Below are 25422 nucleotides of genomic sequence, written 5' to 3'. Positions count from 1 at the left end.
GGTATAAATGGTGAGGGAATGACTTAGATTAGCTTAAAGTGTAAGATTTTGAAAACTGATCTTGTTCATGGCATACCTCTGTTTGGGAGAATTTTAAATGAGAGCTAAGCGGAAATATTCGATTCGTATTTTAATTATCGAAAAATATTAGATAGTATAATTGCAGCACATAAATACAACTATTGACAAATTGTTCATGCAATCACATTGACGTATGCGTATCTGTTTCCATATGTGTGCTATAAATACATTATAATCTGCAGAGATATATAAACTGTGTCATTATAAATCGTCTAAGCTACAAAATATTGTGTTTTATCAATGAAGTGAAATACGATACTAATACATCTGTGTACTGTAAGCTACAGTAACAAGGTATTTGATTTTTAATGGCTCAAGTGCATCAGGAAACCTCATTATAACTAATGATAGTTCAACGATTAGACATTTCTCGAAACAGAGGTCACATTGGTACGCTGATCCCTCAAATTGCACTTGCCACTTTAATATATAATATTTTGTGATAAAAGTTTAGAGATTATTAATTTAATCGCCAACTTTGAAAACAGACAACGCATCATAATACACAAGCGTAGATATTAGTTATAAATTATTATTTTTGTTTTAACTTTAATTGTTAATATGCTTCTGAAGGAAAACAAACTAATCGACGACACAAAATAAAATAAAACTAAATTAATCATCTGAAAAAGTCTATATAATAGAAAAACACTCGCAACAAATTTATGAGTTTGTTTGAATGTTAAATTCGTTTGATTTTTTTTTTCGTATCTTCTAACTTTCACGGACTTCAACGTGAAAGGTTGCTGGAATTTCAATTAAATTTATAATAAATGCTAAAAGCTTGTGAAACACTAGAACTCTTTTCTTCTCTCGTTTGTTTGAATTATATGACTAATGTTATGGCATATTCAACTAAACTGGGAAGCAGCGCTGTATTTTGTTTACGTGCTAATGTACATGTAGATTTAAACAGTCAACAAAACTTAATATGACTCCGCGAGCACCACAGTCTTTCCTCTGACATATAATACAGGGGCGGATCTAGCCATATTAAAAGGGGGGTCCCAACTCAGGACAAAAGGGGGGGGGGGGGGGGGTCCAACTATATGTTCCCATTCAAATGCATTGATCGGCCAAAAAGAGGAGGGTTCAAACACCCGGACCCCCCCCCCCCCCCCCCCCCCCTGGATCCGCTAATGTAATAGTTCTTATTAATTGCCTCGAAAAATATCACTCATACGAAAGATGTCTATGCCAGCACGAAACTGACGGGTCGGTTTGAACATGAAATGACACATTTAATTGTATTGCAATACATGTATTGTAATCTTTCTTTTAACATAAGCAGTATTGTTCATATGTTCAACTAATTTATTAAACTTTTCTAGGAGTTTTTGCTTAATTTTATTCTAATAATACGGTAGAGAATTAATATTTCCTGCAGGAAAAAAAATGAGTAACAAGTCGACCTTCAATATTATTGCATTCATCACACAAAAGAACTACAAACAAGCTGTCCCAAGTCAGGATCATGAAGTTCAGTGGTTGTCGTTTGTTGATGTATTACATATTTGTTTTTCGTTCATTTTTGTACGTAATTGAGGTTTGCATTGTTTTATATTTGTCATTTCGGAACCTATTAAAGCTGACTATGTGGTATGGTTTTTGCTCATTGTTGAAGACCGTACGGTGACCTATAATTGTTAGTTTCTATGTCATTTGGTCTCTGGTGGAGAGTTGTCTCATTGGCAATCATACAACATATTTTTTATAAGATAAAGTTTAGTTCATGATTTCTGAAATCTTTCAACACCAAGAATCACTTACACAATGAAAATTGTTTTTCTTGAACTTGAGGTGAGTGATATTTTCCCCATATCGAAGTCCTAACTAATATTTCATGTCGAGTTTTTAGCATTGCATACTGAAAGAGAAAAAAAAAGGAATATTGCAGCTAGACAAAGTCTTTCAATTTTATTTATTCATTCATTGTCTGCACTGTAATGAAAAATTCGAATTACCTCTATTTTCACTACTGTCCCGGAATATTGTGCGAGTTAAAACAACACAAAAAAACGCCAGTTTAATAATAACTGGAGGCTCAAAATAGCCTGTGTTGCTCATCTTGGTCTATATCATATTTGACAAAGACACACTTCAACATTGTAGACGAGAAAAGTATTAATGACAAAAACAGATATGGTTTTTTTTTATCTTATATTGGCGGTCATTTAAGTCTGTTCAGTTTCTCTCATTTATATCTTATTTAGGACTAAATGCTTAAGTTTCAGAGATATGAATCAAACACTGCATCCCCGCTTATTTACTATTTAGCCATTCTGCCATCTTGGTTGATGTTTGGTCAATGGATACATTTTTTTTAACTAGATGCCCTAGGGATTGTTTATGCAAAGTTTGTTTTAATTTGGACAAGTAGTTTCAGAGGAGAATTTTTTGGCAAAGGATTACCGAAATGTAAGACAAATTGTGGGAAATTAACTGTAAAAGGCAATAACTACTTTTTGTAGACCTTGTTTTGCTGAAAAAGTTTGCTGTCAATAGTTTTTCTTCATGCATGGTAATATTCAGGATGATAGCCAAAAACTGCAAAATTTTCTTTCAACTATCAGTTCAAGGGGAAACAACACAACAACGGGTTGTCTAATGCATTGGCAGATAACTTTTGACTGAACGAACATAAGATTTGCTATAAATACTTTAGTTTCAGAGATTTATACGCCAAAAACTGCATTTTACCCCGATGTTCTATGTTTAGCGATGACTGCCATCTCGGTGCACAAGCGTGGTCATATGCATCGGAATTAATTTTTTTTATCTACATACCCTACATGTAATAATGATTTAGGCCGAAATTGGTTTTATTTGGCCCAGCAGATTCAGAATGGAATATCTTTGTAAAAGCTATCAGACGACAACGAAAGACGAAGGACGACAATTGATGAGAAAAGTTTAATAAATAATCTCACTTTGTCACTTCTGGCCTGGTGAGCTTAAAAGGAGATATTGGCAATTTTTAAATTTTATATACACAGTTATACATATTTTCTTGGATTGAAAAAAAAAAACTAATCATAATGCATCTCGTTTGAATTGTTTTATCATTTGTAATTTCGGGGCCTTTCATATAGCAGACTATACTGCACAAATTTTACTCATAGTTGAAAGTCGTATCATGACCTTTATAGATATATGAAGATAACATATGATTGCCAATATGAGACAACTCTCCATTAAAGTCATATTTTTTAAAGATAAACCATTGAAGGTCATAGTACAGTCTTATATGTACCATTTACTAGTTTTCTGGATCTTGAGTTGATTAAGAAAGCATGAAACTAAAAAGACTCAATGTGTCAGTGGCAACTCAGGCGCGGATCCAGAGGGGGAGAGGGTCCGGGGGTTGGAACCCCCCTTTTTGTTGGACGATCAATGCATTTAAATGGGGACATGTAATTGGAACCCCCCCCCTTTTGTCCTGGGTTAGGACCCCCTCCCCCTTTTTAAAATGGCTGGATCCGCCCCTGCAACTATTTTATACCCTTTGATTATTTGATTCACTTCATGTCAAACCCCCTTTTAAAAAGTCACACTTACAATTTTGTAAATATACACGTGGCTTAAGCATAGTTTCATCAAATTTACACCGTTGGTTTTCCCGTTTGAATGGTTTTACACTAGTAATTTTGGAGCCCTTTATAGCTTGTTGTTCGGTGTGAGCCTAGGCTCCGTGTTGAAGGCCGTACATTGACCTATAATGGTTAACTTTTTTTAAATTGTTACTTGGATGGAGAGTTGTCTCATTGGCACTGCACACCACATCTTCCTATATCTAAGAGCTGGTCTTGGGAGACTTCCCCTGGAACTACATATTAAATTTCAATCTATATTGTATGGTATACGTTTATATTCTCATGCCATTTATCCTCTTGTAAAGGAATAATTTATTTTGTCTCAAAGCTTAGACTCTGTGCGAATTTATTCTTCAGTTGGTTCTCATATGTAAAACATGTATCAGAAGAAACTGGTATGGATTTAGACACTTTCAAGAAATATTCCTCTCATAAGATAACTAAAACTATTAGAGAACAAATAAAATTAAAATTGAAGGATTTTTATGAAAAGATAGTAAATGATAAGATATAAAGGATTACAGCAAACTCACTATTTATAATCTTGTAAGACTAAATAATACAAATGAAAAATTATATTTAACTTACTCAAAATTTTAATTTAGAAAACTAATAACAAAACTAGAATAAGAGATCATAATTTATTAATAGAAAAAGGAAGATATCTTAGAATGCCAATATATATAGAAGAAAGATTTTGCAACCAATTTTGTAATAGTAACAGTAATAATAGAAAAGTGTCTTTTTATTTAATACCCAATCCAAGATCACACATTCAGGTAAATGTAACAGGTGTTTTCGTCTTTTCTGTTATTTTTAGATTTCGGAGATAAGGCCACTGGCTAAAATCAAAACAGCTATAAGTTAGGCTTTACGATGTTTTATATTATATAACTTCCTCAATAGTGCAAAAGAATTACAATGAAAGTTCAATGGTAATGTTCCAAAAAGACAGAATAGATAGTTATTTCAGTAAATGGTCAATACTAAATATACAATGTATACATGTATCAATGTAAATGCACGGCATCTCTTCAGCTTGCCCGCTGTTATCTTATGAACAAGTCACACTAGACCACGATCGCACCACGCTCAGCACGATCTAAAAAGTATTCAGATCGTGTTGAGGTCGCGGTATGGGCGGCATGAAAATGTAAATTTTGGATGTGTTCACGATGCTACTACGACCTCATTACTTTTCTACAACGATTCCGCCAAGAGTATACCCCGTTTTCACAACGCTTGTTCTGCGACCTCACTACGATAATCACGATCTTGCTATACGCTCATCACGTTCTTACTACGATTATACCACACTTTATCCGATTAAAAAACGATCTTAGCACGTTTCTTCTGCGATTAAAGAACGATTTTATCACGATCATTCTACGATCTTACCATGTTCATATGGCGATTTTACTACGCTCTCGGTAATATAATAACGTCAATATCATGTTGTCGGAGTCAATATAAATACTGTTCCATTCCTCCTTATTTTCATTTATACGTAGAATTCTCGATAACAACACAGACAGGCCACCAAAATCTACAATATTTTGTATTTGTGCATGAAAGTAGAGTCAGTGGGGCCTCTGATACGAATCCTGATCAAGATGAGATGTCGGATTAACCTATCACAACGTATATTGCTGATCTATCAAGATCAAATGAAGATATTTTATTGAACAATTAATAGTGGGATGATACAAATGTGTCAAGCATGGCTGAGCTGTTGGAGACTAGCGACATAAGGTCCAAATTATATGCAGACGAATAAAACCTGGAGAGCTTTTAAATGCTTTATTTGACAATGAGAATGAGCCCGAGCATGGCTATAAGTAAAAATGGTCGTAGTATAAACGTAGTAAGGTCGTAAGACGTGCGTGATTAGGACGGCATGAGCGTGCTAGAATCGTTCTATGATCTTTAAAGCGGGGTTTACACAGTGTCTATTATTGCTCCCGTTTGAGATCAGACTGCGCTAAAGTTAAAAAGTCGGATTACTATCCTCAATGATATGGAATGTCCTGTTATTGCCTGAACGCTGTAGTTTACGTTCGTAACACTCAGACTCCTACGGATCGGAGAGTTTGGACAAGCACCCCGACAGTTAGGTGCGTCCCTTAACATTCGGGAAGTCTCAATCAATTTTGTCTAGTCGAATTACAATCGTTATTATGTCGTGACAAATTCTCTAGTATCGCGATGATCAAAATCGTAACAATGATCTGTGACTAAGAATTTCATTATCCCAGGAATTGATCACCTTAGCCGTATTTGGCACAACTTTTTGGAATTGTTGGTCCTCAATGCTCTTCTTCTTTGTACTTGTTTGGCTTTATAACTATTTGGAACTGAACGTCACTGGTCAGTCTTATGTAGACGAAACGCGCGTCTGCCTTAAAAAACTATAATCCTTGTGTCTTTGATAACTATTTTCTGGACAGTGTCATGTGGAACGGGCATGATCTAGAAAGATTTACCATTGCTGTTTTTTTTGCCGATTGAGTCCAGATTGCATCCCGAATGCGAACAGTCCAAGATACGACTGAGTCCAGCATGCCGTCTAATGACGGAAATTGATATATGAGATTTGAAAATTTTCAAAACTTTGTATTACAATGACGCACTGGGTCAGTTTATATTAAGCGTGCTAGTTCACAAGGCAAATATAGAAAAAAAGAAGAAATGGTATGAGTGCCAATGCATCAACTCTTCACAAACGACCAAAATGGCACAGAAATTAACAACTATAGGTCAACATACCGCAAAGTCAGCTATAAAAGACCCCAAAATGATAATGTAAAACAATTTAAACGAGAAAAATAACGGCCTAATTTATGTACAAAAAAATGAACGAAAAACAAATATGTAACAGAAACAAACGACAGACACTGAATTACAGGCTCCTGATTTGGGAGAGACACATACATACTGAATGTGGCGGGGTCAAACATGTTTGCGTGATCGCAACCCACTCCATTACATGAAACAGTGGTGTAATAATACAACATAAGAACGATCTATAAAAATCAGTTGAAAGTCTTAACTCGACAGATGATTAAAGATACAAATACTACATGAAAATACACGTGGACGTGTCCGGGTACTTGTACATCCCAAACAAAACCAAATAGACACTAAGTACAAATATGAGAGTACTCACAGTAAGCCTAATAAACTCATCGTAGATACAAGGATTTAAATTTTGTATTTGAGCCAGACGCGCGTTTCGTCTACAAAAGGCTCATCAGTGATGATCGAATAAAGTTCGAAATTGAAGAGTTTCTACTCGAATACATTATTCTGACTCCTGGCAGACAAGATTTTCTTTTACACCTGTCAAGCGGAAAAGCAGCAAATACTGATTTTCAATTGATATGTTTGATCAGGCACAAGTCTTAATTCACGATCTTTTTTTCCCATGAATCTATAACTTTCAGAATAAATCTTGGTAGAGCTAAACAATTAATTTTTTGTGAGAGATGCATTCATCTGTTTACTTTTCTGTTGTTTTTTTTTTGTAGGTGATTTTTTACTCAGTATTTAATGTTGTTTTGTGTACTCTTTGTCTTTTTGTAGTTTTAATACATTTCAGTACTAGGGTTTATGTCCGTTGTCATGGGCAGCCTTTTCGTGGGTGTGTTACATGCGATACGTTTTTCGTGCAGTTTTGCATCATTCAGACATTTGAATGTGTCCTTGTCGAGCTGACAAAATCACAATAGCCGCCTTTCGAACGTGTCTTAAAATATTCTTGTGTTACCTATTCTAAGATCGGTTCCGGACTTCTTTTTACTTTGCATATTGCTGTGTGTTTGTTGATTCCACATAGGATAGATGTATACATGGAAGGGGGAGGGTCAGATTTCACTAAACAAGTTATATATAAATTGAGGTCTAGCAGGATGGCAACAGTGCAGGCGATTGGGTGTCCCGGCGAGGGAAGAACAAACAATTTGCGAAAGCAAGTTTACAGATCTAACATTGTTGGGTTGACGTTTAGACGAGTTTTATATATATAATTATATATATTTATACGAGTCTAAATTGAAAACTACGTTCAAACCTATGATTGCGTTGGATTAAAACCGCAATTTTTATACTCGTGCATGTAAACCAAATTTCGTTGTAGAAGCAACATTTTCCAAAAGACCAAAATAGTGAAAAGGTATATTTAAACAAAACGCATTTGACTAACAGGTCGAACAACTGATGTTCTTTAACCCTGCTGACTGCCATTATATATATATACATGCCGCATTTGTGCGGCTATTCTAAGTCGGGATTCTCTGGCCTATGTTAGTTTAGTATGGGTTTTTTTTTTACTACTTATTTTGGTTCCTTTATATGTTTCGGAGATTTTTTTTTTTATTAAATTTCATATTTGCTGAACTTGGATACAAACATACTGTTTAGATGCAAGCAAAACCTCACTTGTGGGATTTCCTCACTGTGTTGAAGACCAATTGGTGCCTGTGCTGTTTTCTGCTCTTTGGACGGGTTACTGTCTCTTTGACACATTCCCAATTTTCATTCCCAATTTAAAGTTCTAAAGTTTCCAATGAGAATAATGTCATGCTTTATACTATTCTAATATTGATAGACATTATATTTGTTAATATCTAAATGGTCAGAGTCAGAATTATTTCACAACAATTAAAATCGTGATGTTTAAACTCCATACAGTTGCATAAAGGACCTACATGTTGTACTTATGATTTATCTGTTCTTGTCTTGAACATGTTCGAAATATTTGTGACTGGACGTAAAGAAAATAACAATCAATTACAGCGAATCAGTTAAAAGTAATATATAGTAATATAATAATGTTTTAGAAAAAAAATGTATAAAGCTAGTATACTAAAATGAAACTCGCATTTTATAACGTCCAACACATGATTTCTTCTTTAGTATAGCGGATAATTATTTCGACAGGAAATCGCAATTGTTGACAGTCTAGTTGGAGCGTTTGTCTGAGATTTATTATCGGAACTCCCAGCCTGTTTATTCTAATTAGCAACAAGCCTAACTTTAACATTCCTATCTTGTTTGATAATCACATTTGATTGTTTCAACAACGCGCCTTTTTCTATCTGCGGTAAATATTGGTGAACTTTGACATATATTTTCAAGGTTGTACAAAATATGTTGTTTTAAAATGCTACACAATAAATTTGCAATGAAACCTAACATGACGTATACTTGAGAGGCGGATCCAGCCATTTAAAAAAAGGGGGGTCCAACATATGTCCCAATTCAAATGCAATAATAGTTTTAAAAAAAGGGGGGGTTTCAACCCCTATAACCTCACCCACCTCCACTCCGGAATCCCCAAACTGTAGTAAAATTTTAATTTACAAATCTACAAAAGTTACTTGCAAATTGAAAATTGTTTTCCATTTTGTTTATAAAACTTGAGGAAGTCATAAAATTGAGAAAGGAAATGGGGAATTTGTCAAAGAGACAACTACCCGACCATAGAAAAGACAACAGCAGAAGGTCACCAACATGTCTTCAACGTAGCGAGAAATTCCCGTACCTGGTCCTGGTCCCTATTAAACAACTATATACTAGTTCAGTGATAATGAACGCCATACTAAACTCCAAATTGTACACAAGAAACTAAAATTAAAAATAATACAAGACTAACAAAGGCCAGAGGCTGCTGACTTGGGACAGGCGCAAAAATGTGCGGGGGTAAACATGTTTATGTTTATAGTTTAGTTTAAACATATTTTATTTGTTAAAGTACAAATTGGATAAGACACAAGTCAAACAGACTTATGAAGTCTTCTCCATTTAACATTTATAGCAATATAATACAAAAATATATGTATGAGCATGCATGTAAAGAATGGTATATCTAAATATATATATAAATATGGATCAAAAGACGGAAAATTGAAGATTGAAGAAAAAGAAAACAATAATAATACAGAAAAAATAAATAAAAAATAAAAATAAAAATAAAAATATATAATATATAAATGAATAAATTATTTTGAAAACAGAAAAAAAAAAAAAAAAAAAAAAAAAAAAAAAAAAATAATAATAATAAAAAAAAAAAAAAACCAATTAAAAAAAAATAAAAAGGACAAAAAAAAAAAAAGGGAGAAGAAATCTTAGATGATGATGTGTGTGCGATCATGGTTTGCTACCTAGACAATTTGAAGTTTATGTTTATAACATACATGTATGTACATGTTTATATAAAATCTGCTATTTTCGGTCGTTAAATTATTTATAAAAGATACGTTTGGCGTTACAGAAAAGAGGGATGATTCCTACTTTCAATTTTCTTAACCCCTATACGAAAATCTGTCAAATCATTTTCACCTTAATATCTCATCTTTTACCTCTTCTCTTCATCAAGTTCCATATCCCTTGACCCCAACTGCCCGCCCGCTAACCCCCGCTTCCCTTCCCATGTTCCTTTACCTCTGTCCGTCTCTCAGGAAATAACGGGTTATGTGGGATCGCTTCATTTTTAAGTGATACATGTATGTGTTTACCATAAATATGTGTCTTTTAAAAGGTGTGTGGGTTCCCTAGATAATTATTTACCAAACTGTAACTTGTTCAATGTAAATGTGTTCTTTGTGTAATATTTGTATGTTCCCCTAACAGAACACTTCAATGGTAAAAATTGGCACATTTTACTTAAAAACCATTTAATATAAAATCTTCAAAGAAACATTGTATTCAATGTTAAGTTGATGTGTTTTCCTATATGCAAATTAATATATGTTCCTCCTAATATTGTTTCGCTAAATAATAATTTTATTATGTGTTCCACATGGAATATTTCACTAAATGATGTATTTGTAATTCTTGTTTGATATTTTTTATTCATCTTGTTTTGGTAATCAGTTTTTCTATTTATATAGTATACATATATATAGGAAGATGTGGCATGTGCTAGTGCCAATGAGACAACTCTCTATCCAAGTATCAATTTATAAAAGTATACCATTATAGGTCAAGGTACGACCTTCAACACGGAGCCTTAGCTAACACCGGACAACAAGCTTCAAAGTGTCCTAAAAATTACTAGTGTTAAACCATACAAACAGGAACGGTCTTGGTTTTTTTTTGGTTTTTTTTGGGGGGAGGGGGGATTGACAGTCAAATGATAAAATCTGAGTCAAAACGTAGCGGAACTTTAGCCTTGTTTTTATTTACTTGATGTATATTCAACCCATTGTCCTTTAACTATCTATTTTCTAGACGAAAAGGTAACATTAAAAAAAAATTGTCACTCTCTCGGCCATGTGATAGAGTAAATTAACACCCTCGTATCAGCCATCAAAATATTGCATTTTCATATGAAGTATAATTCATTTTTTGTCGTTCACCAATTAAACCATAAGTCAGGCTGTTTGTTAACTTGTTTGAATTGTTTTACCTATCATTTCGAGGCTTTGTAACTGATTTTGCATTTTGGTATATTTTTATTAGTGAAGGCCGTACGGTGACCTTAAGTTGTTAATTTTTGTGTCACTTGGTCTGTTGTGAAAAATTGACTCATTGATTACAATATCACATCTTTCTTTAAATTATGTTAATTACGCGAGCAAAGATTTAATGCATTACACGACGGTTCCCCAATGAATAGCCTTCATCTATAGATATATATATAGTTAGGAATCTGATATGCTACTGTGTAACAGTAATTGTAATATTTTCAAAAGTACACAAAGTCATCATGGTCACATGCAGTTGTGATAATACTAATTTGATTGAAAACCTTATACATATTTTTCTTAAAAAATTACAAGTTGAGAAAATTTAAATAAAAGATGATCTAGTCTTAGGGTGGTATTAGTGTCTTCCTCCATCTTGGATTGTAAAAAAAACAGAGAACCAAAGATCTAGATTTTCCATCAAGATAGCAAAATTTGATGCAGGAATTCAGATATTTAATGTGAATTTTCATTTATTAGAGCCAATTTATAAGAATAGAACTTATAAATATTAATATTTTTGCAAATGTTAACCATTTTGGCTTGTTTTTAGGTTTTTTTAATTGGCATTTTAGGGGGAGGTATCTCTAAAACAGAGCATTTTCTGAAGGATTCATGGAATTTTCCTATTTTGTATTTTAGCCGGAAAAAAGTACGGTGACCCTATCTTTTCTTTTGATATTCTCAAAGCAGTGTCTGAAAACTATATTTTCCTGAAGTATTTAATAATTCTATTGTTTAGTTTCTAATCACAAAATGGTGTTTTTCCTGTATAATCCATACAAAATGTGTCATTTTTTCCCGTCCTGTAGCTTGAGAAAATGCGCGTTGACTTATCATTTTTATTATATTTTTCGATATGTATCAATAGATATTAAGTTTTGGCAAAGTAACGAACAAATTCTATCATTTCTATTTAGACTCCCATACCACCTTAAGTATTTTCTAGACTGATTTAACTCATTTCTGTACAATAGTTAGTACAATCAGGGAGAATCCATGAAATGTGAAAAGGGAGTGTAAATCCCAAAAAGGCAATTCATACTGGCGAGAGGAGCTAGGTGAAGGACTACTTTATCCTTTAGATACATATAACTGTGAGAACCATACTACCGCGGTATTTTCTGTCTATTTCGATGAAAGGAGGGGGTTAACATCTTGCACACGCCCTATCATAGATCGCCACTGGCAATGACAAGACTCGATTCTTTTATGATTAAGTGGTAAAAGATATGACATGGGTATAATCTGTTCTAATCTTCATAAGCAGAGTTTGAATATTGATTATATTTTTTAGTAAGACTAGACATCGTGGTTTCGTCCTTGAATCAAAGTACCTAGTATGCTTATTTTTAGACTGGACTTTAAGTACACGTATTGACGACTAATAAACCCATGCTGATCTTAAGGTGCACAGTTATCTTTGATTTCAAAACCTTTCTGTTTGAACCCGTCTTTGTTTTCTTGATACATTACACTAACAATAAACGAAATTTAACTTTTCAACTTATTAACCAAAATCGAGTGGTGTTATGGTGGGAGAGGACTGACATGTAAGAATGGTATACCAAAGACTAACATAGATATAAAATAACTACTGAAAGAAGTCCATTATTAATAATAAATTACGTCTTGTGTGCATAGAGGAGCTTTGATACTACAGTTTATAAAAAAAATATTACATGTAATTAGTCACTTGATATAAACAAGCTTCAATCGATTTATATATACTAGTCAACAAAGGAAACGATTTGATTGGACTCCAGTGGCAAATAGTTCATGAATGGTTCCGGACGAACACAAGAAACAATACAAGGCAATGTATATCATTAAATTGGATACACTGTAATAAGGAAAATAATAGGCCAATTGGTCCTATATTTACAAAGTGTTATGTTCTTATTAAAACTATTGAAGACAAATACGCGATTTCTGTTGTTGCGATAATTGATATTTCAAAAATCTTATTTTCACCAAAAAAATTCATGAATCGATTTTGAATTGAAAGCTTCCAACTTAATGAAAGTAATGAAGTACTGAACATCGGATGACTCAAGTTCTTGTGGATGGTAAAAAAAAAAGATCACACCTCTGTACATTTGCTATACCTGAAACTGAGTTTAATGTACAGAGTATATTTTTTTCTGAGACAAGTTCTTGCGCGGATGATGAATAAATGACAAGAAATTCAACCGCACCGTAATAACTATGATATTGTTTAGATACAAATCAGTATACCTGGGACTATCATACTAATATAATAAACGTCACAGAGTATGCACTGGTTTGTTGTAATTTTATTATTAATATAACAGTTACATGTACAGTCCTTGGATGGTGTAGACTTCCCACTAACACCATACACCATTACACCATACACCATACAGCATTACACCATACACCATACACCTTGTACCATTACACCATACACGTTACACCTTTGCACCATACACCTTACACATTACACCATGCACCATTCCCCATTCTATCTACACGATCCGAAATTTCCCATAATGCAATTAAATTTCAAATATTAAGATTATTATTATTGTTTATGTTTACAATTCGAAAAAATAAAATAAAAAGAAATTCGTTTCAACCAATGAGATGTCGTAAACCATCATTCACACCATTCCCGATCGCACGTTACACAATCACACCATTCCTCAAACACCATTACACCATTCCCCTTACACTATACAGCACAGCACCATACACCTTACACCATTACACCATTACACCAGTACACAATACAATTTTTTTGGAAAGTTTACACCATCCAAGGGCTGTATATATAATTTCCACATTATTTATGTATATGCCTGTCCCAAGTCAGGAGCCTGTAATTCAGTGGTTGTCGTTTGTTCAAGTGTTACAATTTTGTTTTTCGTTCATTTTTTAAACATAAATAAGGCCGTTAGTTTTCACGTTTGAATTGTTTTACATTGTCTTATCGGGGCCTTTTATAGCTGACTACGCGGTATGGGCTTTTCTCATTGTTGAAGGCCTTACGGTGACCTATAGTTGTTAATGTTTGTGTCATTTTGGTCTTTTGTGGATAGTTGTCTCATTGGCAATCATACCATGCACATCTTCTTCTTTTATATTTCATCCATTTGTATATCAATATATTCTACTATGCTTTTAATAGTGCAGTGTAAGTGCATGGTGGACACTCTTTTGTAAGAAATCGATTTTTCTGAAAGATTAGATATGAGAAGCCATTCATATTTTCCCGCAAAAAAATACAGAGTTACCGGTCCTTACCGGGAGTGTCGTAAAACGTTTTTGATATATTCTTCCGCAAGCTTTAACACAATTTACAACTTCAAACGTTTAATCTTTTGCATGTTATTTTCTGTAATAAAGCACTAGCATGAATTTTATTAAATGGCGTGCATATATATTTCCAATTTCCTTACTATTTCCTATACATTTCCTAAGATTATAAATATAAGGCGATGTTGTATGATTGTCAATGAGACAACTTTCCACCAAAGTTCATATTAAGTAGAGGTTAGCAATAAGAGGTAACGTTACGGTACGACCATCAACAATGACAAAAGCCGATACCTTAAAGTCGATTATGAAAGGCCACGACATAAATAAAAAGTGAAACAATTTAATTGAGAAAAATAACGGCATAATTCACAAATCAATTGGGAAAAACAAAAATTAATGACATGAACCATTACAACCACTAAATTGCAGGTTCTATACAAAAGACAGGCGCATACATAATGTGGCGGGTTTAAACATGTTTTTAACGCTCAACCTTCTAACACATGAACAAACTATAGAAGCCAGTTGAAAATGGCTTATCTCATCAGATCGATACAAACAGAAAAAAAAACTAACTAAAACATAGACCGGACGTGACAGAGTATTTATACATCTCTTACAACAAAATATAAAAAGTAGAGACCTAAGACTATATATATTGATGTTTCAACTCATGATGGGGTTCAACTTGATTTCTTAGACTTATCCTTTTGAATATATGTGTTGGCTACAACAGTGAACTAATGGAAGAAATAAATGTCTAAAAAAAAATACGAATGATATAAACATACAACAAAAGTGCCTATAAGTTTAACATAGAAAAGTATACGACGTATAATTGATTTTAAGACCGAGAAATATTTTCCAGTTAACAAACACATATACATAAGTACGTGTACGTACAATTAAACTTAAAATGAGATTTAAAGAATAAATTATCGAAGAATCCAAAAAGAAAAATATTAAACGAGTGACCGAACAACACATGAATTTGCTAATGCACGCAGCCTATTTGAAATCTTTGATTAGTTATTCTTTTTATTACATTGGCAAATGGCTTTTGTTAAGTAGAAAGGGTAAGAAACTAACATGTATATATCTAAATGAGATTTAAATTTTACACACATTATTTGATAAGAAGATACCAAGTCAATATCTGATAAAGAAATTAAAAAAACAAATGGCACACATACAGGTGAACTCGTTTGGACCCTGCAAGATGATTGACCAAAAGGAAAAATGTAAATCCTATAATGCACTGGTCATTAGTCATTTCTTTACATGCATGTCTTCTTTCATAATCATAACATACTAAATGCACTGATCCAGGGTTTGGTGTTTGAAGGCTCTACCAATGTTAGGAGTTAAAGAACCATATTTTACCCCAAAAAATGGATGTAGTCTAATCTATGAAATATATTCATTTCTTAAAAAAAAAGGGGGTGGGTTGAAATTGAAGAAAAAAAATAATAAGCAACTGCGCATCCAATTTAGCATTTCAAGCATGTCAGTCATTGTGATTACAGTTTCTAAAACATATCATTTATTCATTTTTTTTTCTAATATATTTTTCGGTGTTAAAGAAGTTATCTAGTCCTCCCCTGAGTGCTCCGTATAAAAACATTTTGGGGGAAAACACAGATACATTGGATTTGACAGTTTGACACCACCATTTAATTGTTTTTGTGCTGCTACTCGTTACTAGACACGTTACTAGGATAACCTTGGGGTGATATGTATAAAACTACTTATCCGAAAGGACGGATTTTTTTCTACATGTCCTACGATGAATAAATAATACCATAAGATCTGTCCTACTAAAAAGCGCTTGGGGACGCCCGAGAGCGCCTGAGAAAAGAAAAAAAAAGCCCGGGAGAATAAGTGATTTCCTGAATGAAAAAAAAAAACATTACGTGTTTCACCTGTATAAATGGGGATATTTACGATGCTAAATCTAAAGTGTGTAGATAGTGTTGTTGCACTTTTACATTTTAGATTTAAAAATTGTATATAAGTTGGTAAATATAAGTATATAGAAGAATCATGAACGATATTGTCCTCGATCAAAACGTATATTTAGTTAGTTTAAAAAAAATCAGTGCCCGAGGTCTAATATTCGCAACTGCATGGTGAACACTTGCATGTTCAATTACTTTTACCGTTCTTAAATAATGTGCAACTCTTTTAATTTTATAAAATTAATATTTATCTGGAAAATTTGAGAAACGTATCTGTCGGTGTTTAACGATTTATAAATCTTCAGTATAAACTGTGATCCATTATTATCTTTTCGAAATAGTATTCATATATTATTGTTAAAATTGAAACATTCATCTCTATATATTTTCCCCGGGCGCTATTTTTTCCCCGGGCGCTTTTTCTTCATCCGGGCGCTCCCGACGCTTTTTAGTAGGACCCGATTAGATATCTTAACTTAAGTAGTTTTAAATTATTGAAAAACAATAGTTACTAGTTTTAAATAGTTTGAAGGAGTATGATTGAATTTAAGTAGAGTAGAACTCGTTTTTATAGTTTTACTTTTAATTTTGCAAGTTAAATTAATCTAATCGTTATTTTTCAGTACAATATGAATTATGTTGAAACAAAGTTACAATTTCTTTTAAAACTAACAGTATTTTTTAAATAGTTTATTACAGTGTAGAAAGTTGAACGTTAATCATAACGGGATTCCTAAATGTTATGACACATTCAGTAGGTCAGTCTAGTCATTAAGAGTTCAAATAATAGTCGTCTGCAAATGCAGCTGGTGGATATTTAATTACATTGTTTTTATCATCTCTGGAAATCAGGTTAACTTAGTGTGAAATTTTCTGTCTAATGTGGCAGACGTAAACAGTTCGCTTTTATTACAGCGAAAACAATGTTGTGAAATTATAATATATGTTGTAAATATTGGATAAAAAAACTAGTTATAAGCAAACATTCGATGTCACTGCTTCAGAGAGGAGATAATACTTCTGCAAATTTAAACGTGAAATTACAAAAAATCCTAATGCAATTGTTATAAAATATATCATATAACAAGTACTATGAGAAAAATATAAAAATATTCATAACTGTCATACAAGCGCGGAATATAGTTTCAATTGGGAGATATATTCTCCGTAACACATGCGAATATCAACCAGAATACAGGTGCGCCTATACATGCGATTTCTTTATAATAAATAACTAGAGGCTCTAAAGTACGAAGCCCTGTTGGTCTCACACAGATTATAAAGTGTCTTTTAAAGATATAGAGTCTAGCGCTAGAGATGTAAAGTCTAGCGCTGGATATGTAAAGTCCAGCGCTGAAGATGTAATGTCTAGCGCTGGAGATGTAAAGTCCAGCGCTGGAGATCTAAAGTCTAGCGCTGAATATGTAAGGTCAAGCGCTGAAGATGTAAAGTCTAGCGCTGGGGATGTAAAGTCTAGCACTGGAGATGTGTAAAATCTAGCGCTGGAGATATGCAAAGTCTAGCGCTGGAGATGTAAAGTCAAGCGCTGCAGATGTAAAACCAAGCGCTGGAGATGTAAAGTCTAGCGCTGAAGATGTACTATCAAGCGCTGGAGATGTAAAGGTAAGCGCTGGAGATCTAGATGTTAAGTCAAGCGATGGAGATATAAAGTATAGCGCTGGAGATGTAAAGTCCAGCGCTGGAGATCTAAAGTCCAGCGCTGGATATGTAAAGTCAAGCGCTGTAGATGTAAAGTCTAGCGCTGGGGATGTAAAGTCTAGCGCTGGAGACGGTAATATCTAGCGCTAGAGATATGCAAATTCTAGCGCTCAAGATGTAAAGTCAAGCGCTGGAGATGTGAAATCAAGCGCTGGAGATGTAAAGTTAAACGCTGGAGATCTAGATGTAAAGTCAAGCGCTGGAGATATAAAGTCTAGCGCTGGAGATGTAAAGTCAAGCGCTGGAAATGTAAAGTCCAGCGCTGGAAATGTAAAGTCCAGCGCTGAAGATGTAAAGTCTAGCGCTGAAGATATAATAAAATTCATGGTATCAATTTTCTTGCACCAGATGCGCATTTCGACAATACATGTATCTTCAGTGATGCTCGTGACCAAAATATTTGAAATCCAAAGCTTATAAAAAAGACGAAGAGCTATAACCTAAAAGGTCCAAAAAGTATAGCCAAATCCGTGAAAGGAATCCGAGCTTTGCATGAGGGAGATACATTCCTTAATTTATAACAATTTCTATAATTTTGTAATAGCAAATTTTAATAAAACATAAAAAATCCGTATTTTTATGCCAGTACCGAAGTACTGATTATTGGGCTGGTGATACCCTCGGGGACTAATAGTCCATCAGCAGAGGCATCGACCCAGTGGTAGTAATAAAATTAACGGTATCAATTTTCTTGCACCAGATGCGCAATTCGACAATACATGTCTCTTCATCAGTGATGCTCGTGGCCAAAATATTTGAAATTTGAATAATATAAATAAAGACAACAGTAGTATACCGCTGTTCAAAACTCATAAATCCAGGAACAAAAAGCAAAATCGGGGTAACAAACTAAAACCGAGGGAAACGCATTAAATATAAGAGGAGAACAACGACATAACACCGAAACGTAACACACACAGAAACGGACCAAGCATCAGACAAAACACCACGGAAAAAGACGAAGAGCTATAATACAAAAGGTCCAAAAAGTATAGCCAAATCCGTATAAAGTGTAGCGCTGAAGATGTAAATTCAAGCGCTGTAGATGTAAAGTCTATCGCTAGAAATGTAAAATCGTGTTTTATAGTGTGTTGCAAATAAGGATGCAAGAAAAGCATCGGTCACATCTTACCGGATAGCTCGAACGCACGCCTAACGGAAAACCTTTTTTCAATCCGTTCATGTCCGTTAGACGTCCGTTCTTATTCTTAAGACGTCCGTCCATATCCGTTGCATGTCCGTTAAGCGTACGTTTTATCCATCGACGTCCGTTCTGTCCGGTGGAAAATTTTGAGCATATTCAAAACGTTGAACGGACGTCCAACGGATAAAATGTCCGTTGAACGTCCGTAAGGCGTCCGTTTTGTACGGTACTCGTCCGTTTCGTTTCCATTTGGTATACGTTACGTGTCCGTTATAGATCTGTTGGTGGTCTGGATAATAAACTCACCAACGGACTTCATCCGGACGTATAACGGATAAAACGGATATTGAACGAATAAGAAACGGACTTCTACCGGACGTATAACGGATAAAACGGATGATCAACGGATCTGAAACGGATATATGCCAATTGAAATGTTTGCGTCAGAAATGCCAGTTATTGGTATGTCTGATTTCTTAAGGTTCATGAATTCTTATTATTCATAATCAACCTTAAAGTAAGGGCGATTCTTCACAATCAAGCAGCTCTTATTTCAGACGCTGACCTTATGACCTTAAAACAGTTTTTGAATATGTATGCGATGTACATGTATTATTATTGTTGCCTTTTATTTTTCCGTATATACGTATATATTGTTCATCCGTTTTATCGGTACGCTTCCGTTAGGTGTGCGTTTTATGCGGTACTCTTCCGTTGGATATACGTTCGACATCCGTTCTGTCCGGTACGTTTCCGTTTCTCGTACTTTGCATATCCGGTATGTGTCCGTAAGGCATCCGTTACACGTCCGCTGTATTCGGTCAATACATCAACGGACTCCCAACGGATAACAATTCTGTCAACGCACAACTTTTATTATCATTCGTTAGGCGTCCGTTCGTGCTTCGGTCACACCTTACCGGATAGCACGAACGGACGCCTAACCGATGAAAAAAAATGATGTCTGGACAGAACGGATGTTCAATGTATATACGGATGGTATGCTGCTTTCACGAAAAAAATACTTTGGGTAGCACTTTACCAAAGAGAATAAGCCTTCTTCAAATCTCTTCGATCACAAACTTAAGTTTTATAAAAATGTCCATGAACCAGAGTTTGAATGGTGTCGAAACTTTCATATTGACTGCTTTATTTGAATGAACGAATCAGTACATTGCTTTAAAATTAATGCACTTATATAATAGAATCGAAGAGTACATCGATAGAGTATGGTTATTAAATTGGGTATGTTGTAAATGTTAGATGAAATTGTCTACGTTTTTTTATTCTTCTGAAATGTTTACTGTTTTCAGAGTGTTTTTTTTGTTTTCTTTTTAGCCATGGCTTAGTCAGTTTATTTTCGACTTGTGGGTTTTTATGTCCTCTGGGTATCCTTTGCCTGTTTTTTAGTTATGATTTTTTTTTAAAGTAAAAGAAATGGCGGATAAATTGTTTATTTTTAAATAAATTGTTACCTATGTCAAATTCAAAACATTGTCAGTGTTTATCTTATGAGAGCACCAAATGATAGACATGTCTACCGAAACAAAAACATATTCCAATAAAATCGTTATCACGATATGATCGATTTTTTAATATGTTGATGCATTATAAGCATTTCCAAAATTATTTGATTTCATAATATTAATCCACACATTATGCTATCTTTTAATATTATTGATTTTTATAATATATCTTAAATTATGGTGTACCATAATATTCGTTATGGTGTAATGTAACTAGCACTTTACCAAAGAAAATAAGCATTCTTCAAAACTCTTCAATCATTAGCTTTAGTTTTTCAAAGATGACCATTAACGAGAGTTTGAATGGTGTCGATAGAGTATGGTTATTAAATGTGATATTTTGTAGATGATAAATGATAGTTATGGATTAACCGTTTTACAGATGATATCGGATATGTTCCTTATTTCATAACTAAAATCCCCTTTCCTTTTCACGTATATGACATACCGAATTAAAGTATTTACCGGGTTTGTAATAACATGAGCAACACGACGGGTGCCACATGTGGATCAGGATCAGCATACTCTTCCGGAGCACCTGATATAATCCACAGTTTTCGTTGGGGTTCGTGTTGCTCAGTTTTTACCTTTCTGTGTTGTGTATTGGGTTCTATTATTTGAATGTTTGTCTTTTCTTTTTTAGCCATAGCCTTGTCAGTTTATTTTCGATCTATAAGTTTGACTGTCCCTCTGTAATCTGTCGCCCATCTTTCACAGAGAGTGGTTATATTGTTTTAGTATTTTGTAAGCGCGACATTTTTGTAAACTTAACAGGTAGTAACATTCGTATATGTAATTTATTATTGTATTAGTTTAAAGCAATTCAATGGGATGTCATATATCTTATATGAATTCATTCGTTTAAACTTAAATTGGAGAAAAACAGTTTCTTACGACAAAACACGATAATACCATATCAACCCGGCTTTTTACTAGTCTGAAATGTTGACCAGGATTCAAGTCTTGCTAGTTCACAAAGTGTCAGTCTGTTGTCTGCTCTCTGGCTAGAGTGTTGTCTCTTTTACATATATTCCCTATTTCGATCTCAATTTTATGTAATTAGACATGACGTCCTACTCGGACATATTATTGTGAATCCGGAGCAATAAGTCATTACTCTCAATAAAAAAAATACTACTTAATTCGGAAATTAAGGAATACAGGTGTTACAGTTTTAGAATATTAGCCGAGATAATAGAACAATTTTTAAACCTTTATACAACATTTCTCGTAGCTTTTATATTATATTTTATTGTTTGAATCAACTGATTTACAATTCAATGAATTGCGATTAACACGTAGTGATTGATATTTGTTTGGAGTGTTCAAATCTCTATATTATAAATATTTAATATATTCATTTATATTATTCTATATTATATTTTGACTAACAAACTTCGTGTTTTGACTAGTATGATGTGCAAAGAAGTCAACGAATAAATTTGGATAAATAGAAATAGAATATTTATTTTTTCGATTTTAATATTATATATTAACAAACATAAATAAAAGTCTATTATAAATGTCGTCATGCATAAGTCATCATCCACATTTCATACAGTACTTATATCTTTATTTCCAAAAGATTATTTTGACAGGTTGCACTCCCATTAGTACGTTGTGATATAATTTTAACTAGGCATTAATATTATGAGTTCATTCTGCAATGTGTATAAATTTTCATATCAAACGTAAATTATGTCATCTGTTTCTTACCAATTAATCATACTGCTGAACTAAATAATATTGTATTACATGACCTTGCTTCGCATTGAAATAGTTTAATATTTACAATTTATTTCTTCTGCTGTTTTTATACTTGTATATACATTAATTTTGTGGTTCTTAAGAACCAATATGTTATCTTATTTTTTTAAGAATTTTTTTCTGCAGATATATAGAAGTCAAATGGACAATAACTGAAATTTGATATGCAACGTGTTATGTAGGAAAATAACAATCATAAATGTCATAGTGCTGTTTTAAATACTCCGATGTATCTATCATCAAATATTGACCGACGTCGAAATAAATATTTATTGGTAATACATCAAAATGAATATCTAATTTCTACCTGCCTATGTTTATAGATTATGATTTTTTTTAAAATTCTGTCTTAATGTCTCGATTTTTATTCTAAGATGTAATTTTTATTTACATGTAAGACAACACAAGAAACTTTTCTTTTACAGACACAATTTTAATTCTTAAGGATTTGAAAAGAAACATTTCAAATTTGATGGTGACAGAAAAAATACGTTGTATGCATGTGTATTCGAATTAAAGTACCCACCTAACCCAATATGCACAAATACACATAAGCAACATTAAAACGGTCTGCAACATAAACTGAATTTGAAACAATAACAATTGCATGTAATGAGTTTTTGTGGATCTGACCATTAATTAAATTTCGTCAAATCAAGACATATAAACACGTGAAAGTAATGTGTTTCTATACCTATTGTGTACATAGTCATTTATAATTTATAAAGACGTCTGAAGGATGTGTACTATTTTTTATAACATTTCCCCTTGATAAAACTAATGTATTGAAAACGAGGTCAACTGACACACTTATTTTCTACATTTATTTTCTAAAACGCGATTTATTCATTGTTTAAGGAACGATAATACATTTAAGAAAAAGATGGCTTATAAGACGACACGATTTGTCTCCCTTGTACAAAATACTGGCCTAGATAAAAGACATTGAAGACGAAAGCATTTATAATGATGACGTAAGCAAGGCGACGATTGTCGGATGAATATAATCAATAGATGATCATAAAAATAGCATTTTAAGATTTATAAATTACGGAACTTGTTAGCAGTACCCAAAACATTGTTTTTCGGACACATCAAATTTAATTTTTTCATGCATAATTATGAAATTCAATAATATTCAAAATTATGGATACGCATAATATAACTGGAAATATTATTTAATCTCATAATATTATGGATTTTCATAAAGCAGTCAAATTTAGCCAATTCCATAATATTATGGAGTTCGCTAAGTGCCCCGACTGCACTATAACTCGTGTATTATGATATTTCTCCACTCTCGACAGTTAAATTTTAACTATTTATAAAGCTCGGCAAAGCCTCGCGCTTTAAATATTAAAATTTAGCTGTCTCGAGTGGAGAAATATCGTAACACACTTGTTGCAAATGTGGAATCTATATATATTCATAGTAGTAATATGAGGCAGTGTTAAAATATTGTTATACCTGATCTGTATTTTATAGAGCAAACTGGTCCGTTAAAGCACAATCCTCAAATGCCATCGACTTTATCTTATCCAGCAACTTTAATTCATAGAATTACGTCTTCGACGGTAACAGAGATTACATCTCCAATGGTAACAGAGATTACATCTCCAATGGTAACAGAGATTACAACATCAATGAAACCCAAACTTACATCACCAATGTTTCCAGGATCCTCTGAGATTGTTTCTATTGATAAAACGTGCGACGAGGATAAATTAACCTTTTCCATTTCAGGTAAATAAAACGAATTTCAGTCCAAGTATATACGTTATACCTGGGAAAGAAATATGTGATTACGATGACTCTATCTTGAACGATATTTGAGCCTGTAATCTAGTTCCTCAGGAACGAAAATATTGTCATTAGACAAACTAACTCATATCCTCTACTTGAAATATCACATTTGAGTGAAAAGGCAGCATTTAATTTTGATCGTATGCAGAAAGATAAATGTAGCATACTATTATTTATGTATTCACTTAAATGCATAGTCATATGCATTTTTATGTATGACAAACTAACCATTTATGTTAATATTTAACACATAGGTTACATGTATCAGTAATTCACTTTCTAAGATGTGCTGCTCACAAATTTTTATATAGTTTTGAAAGATGAAGTAAAACATTGCAAATAGTGTAACGTATGCATTAATTTCCGTCCAAACAACAACTGATGAGTTATAATATGTATTTTCTTAATATAAGATTGGAAGTTTAACGATGTTAAAATCTCATTAGTCGAATGTCAATAAACAAATCAATATAATAAAACAAAACGGCGGGAACCGCATGAACTTGATAAGATGGGTCGTTTGGGTGTCTAAAATAAGTTCGGGAACAACAAAAAATACTTTCGAAGGCATCTGTAGAAAATGTCTTAAAGAGGACATTGAAAACGAGAATGTTACAGTTTTTGTTGAAACTTTATGTTTTGTATTGAATTGTTGATCAATTGGATTTTGACATTCAAACATCAAAGTATCGAATAAATAAAAGCTTGGTCGATATTACTCGGTTTATTCTAGATATCAGCAGTACCAATGTTGATGTAGTACAAACCCATATCAAACAGATAACGGATTGACATAAAGAACAGTAGGCAAAGGCAAATGTATTCTCTGTTTCGTTTACTACACCTAACTCATACCAGTAGCAAATCATTGATAAGTGGTATTAGTTTCCAAATGAAGCAACTGACTGTGATTCTATGTCTTTAGTTTTCTGTATAGAGTTTCGATAACTTTAATTCTTCTTTTCGTTGATTTGTCTGTTTACTCACCAAGGTGGTTTTCTTTTCTGTATACATTTTTTTTTTTGGGGGGGGGGGTTTGGGGGGATGGGGGGGGGGGGTTCCGTTAGTATATTCAAAGCCTTA

At 33.4% G+C, this 25422-nt stretch overlaps 1 protein-coding gene across 1 annotated transcript in view; it reads left to right on the top strand.

Annotated features, from left to right (window-relative positions):
* The window catches only part of LOC134726116 (latrophilin Cirl-like), a 28741-nt gene extending 4454 nt beyond the window's left edge, over positions 1–24287 (top strand). Inside the window, exon 4 of the mRNA XM_063590514.1 lies at positions 24022–24287. Coding sequence (XP_063446584.1) covers positions 24022–24287 — 266 coding nt within the window. The remainder of the gene's footprint in view (positions 1–24021) is intronic.
* Positions 24288–25422: the final 1135 nt, after the last annotated feature.

Source organism: Mytilus trossulus, chromosome 7, assembly GCF_036588685.1.
Source record: "Mytilus trossulus isolate FHL-02 chromosome 7, PNRI_Mtr1.1.1.hap1, whole genome shotgun sequence".
Lineage (NCBI taxonomy): Eukaryota > Metazoa > Mollusca > Bivalvia > Mytilida > Mytilidae > Mytilus > Mytilus trossulus.
This window is presented reverse-complemented; position numbering and strand designations above follow the sequence as displayed.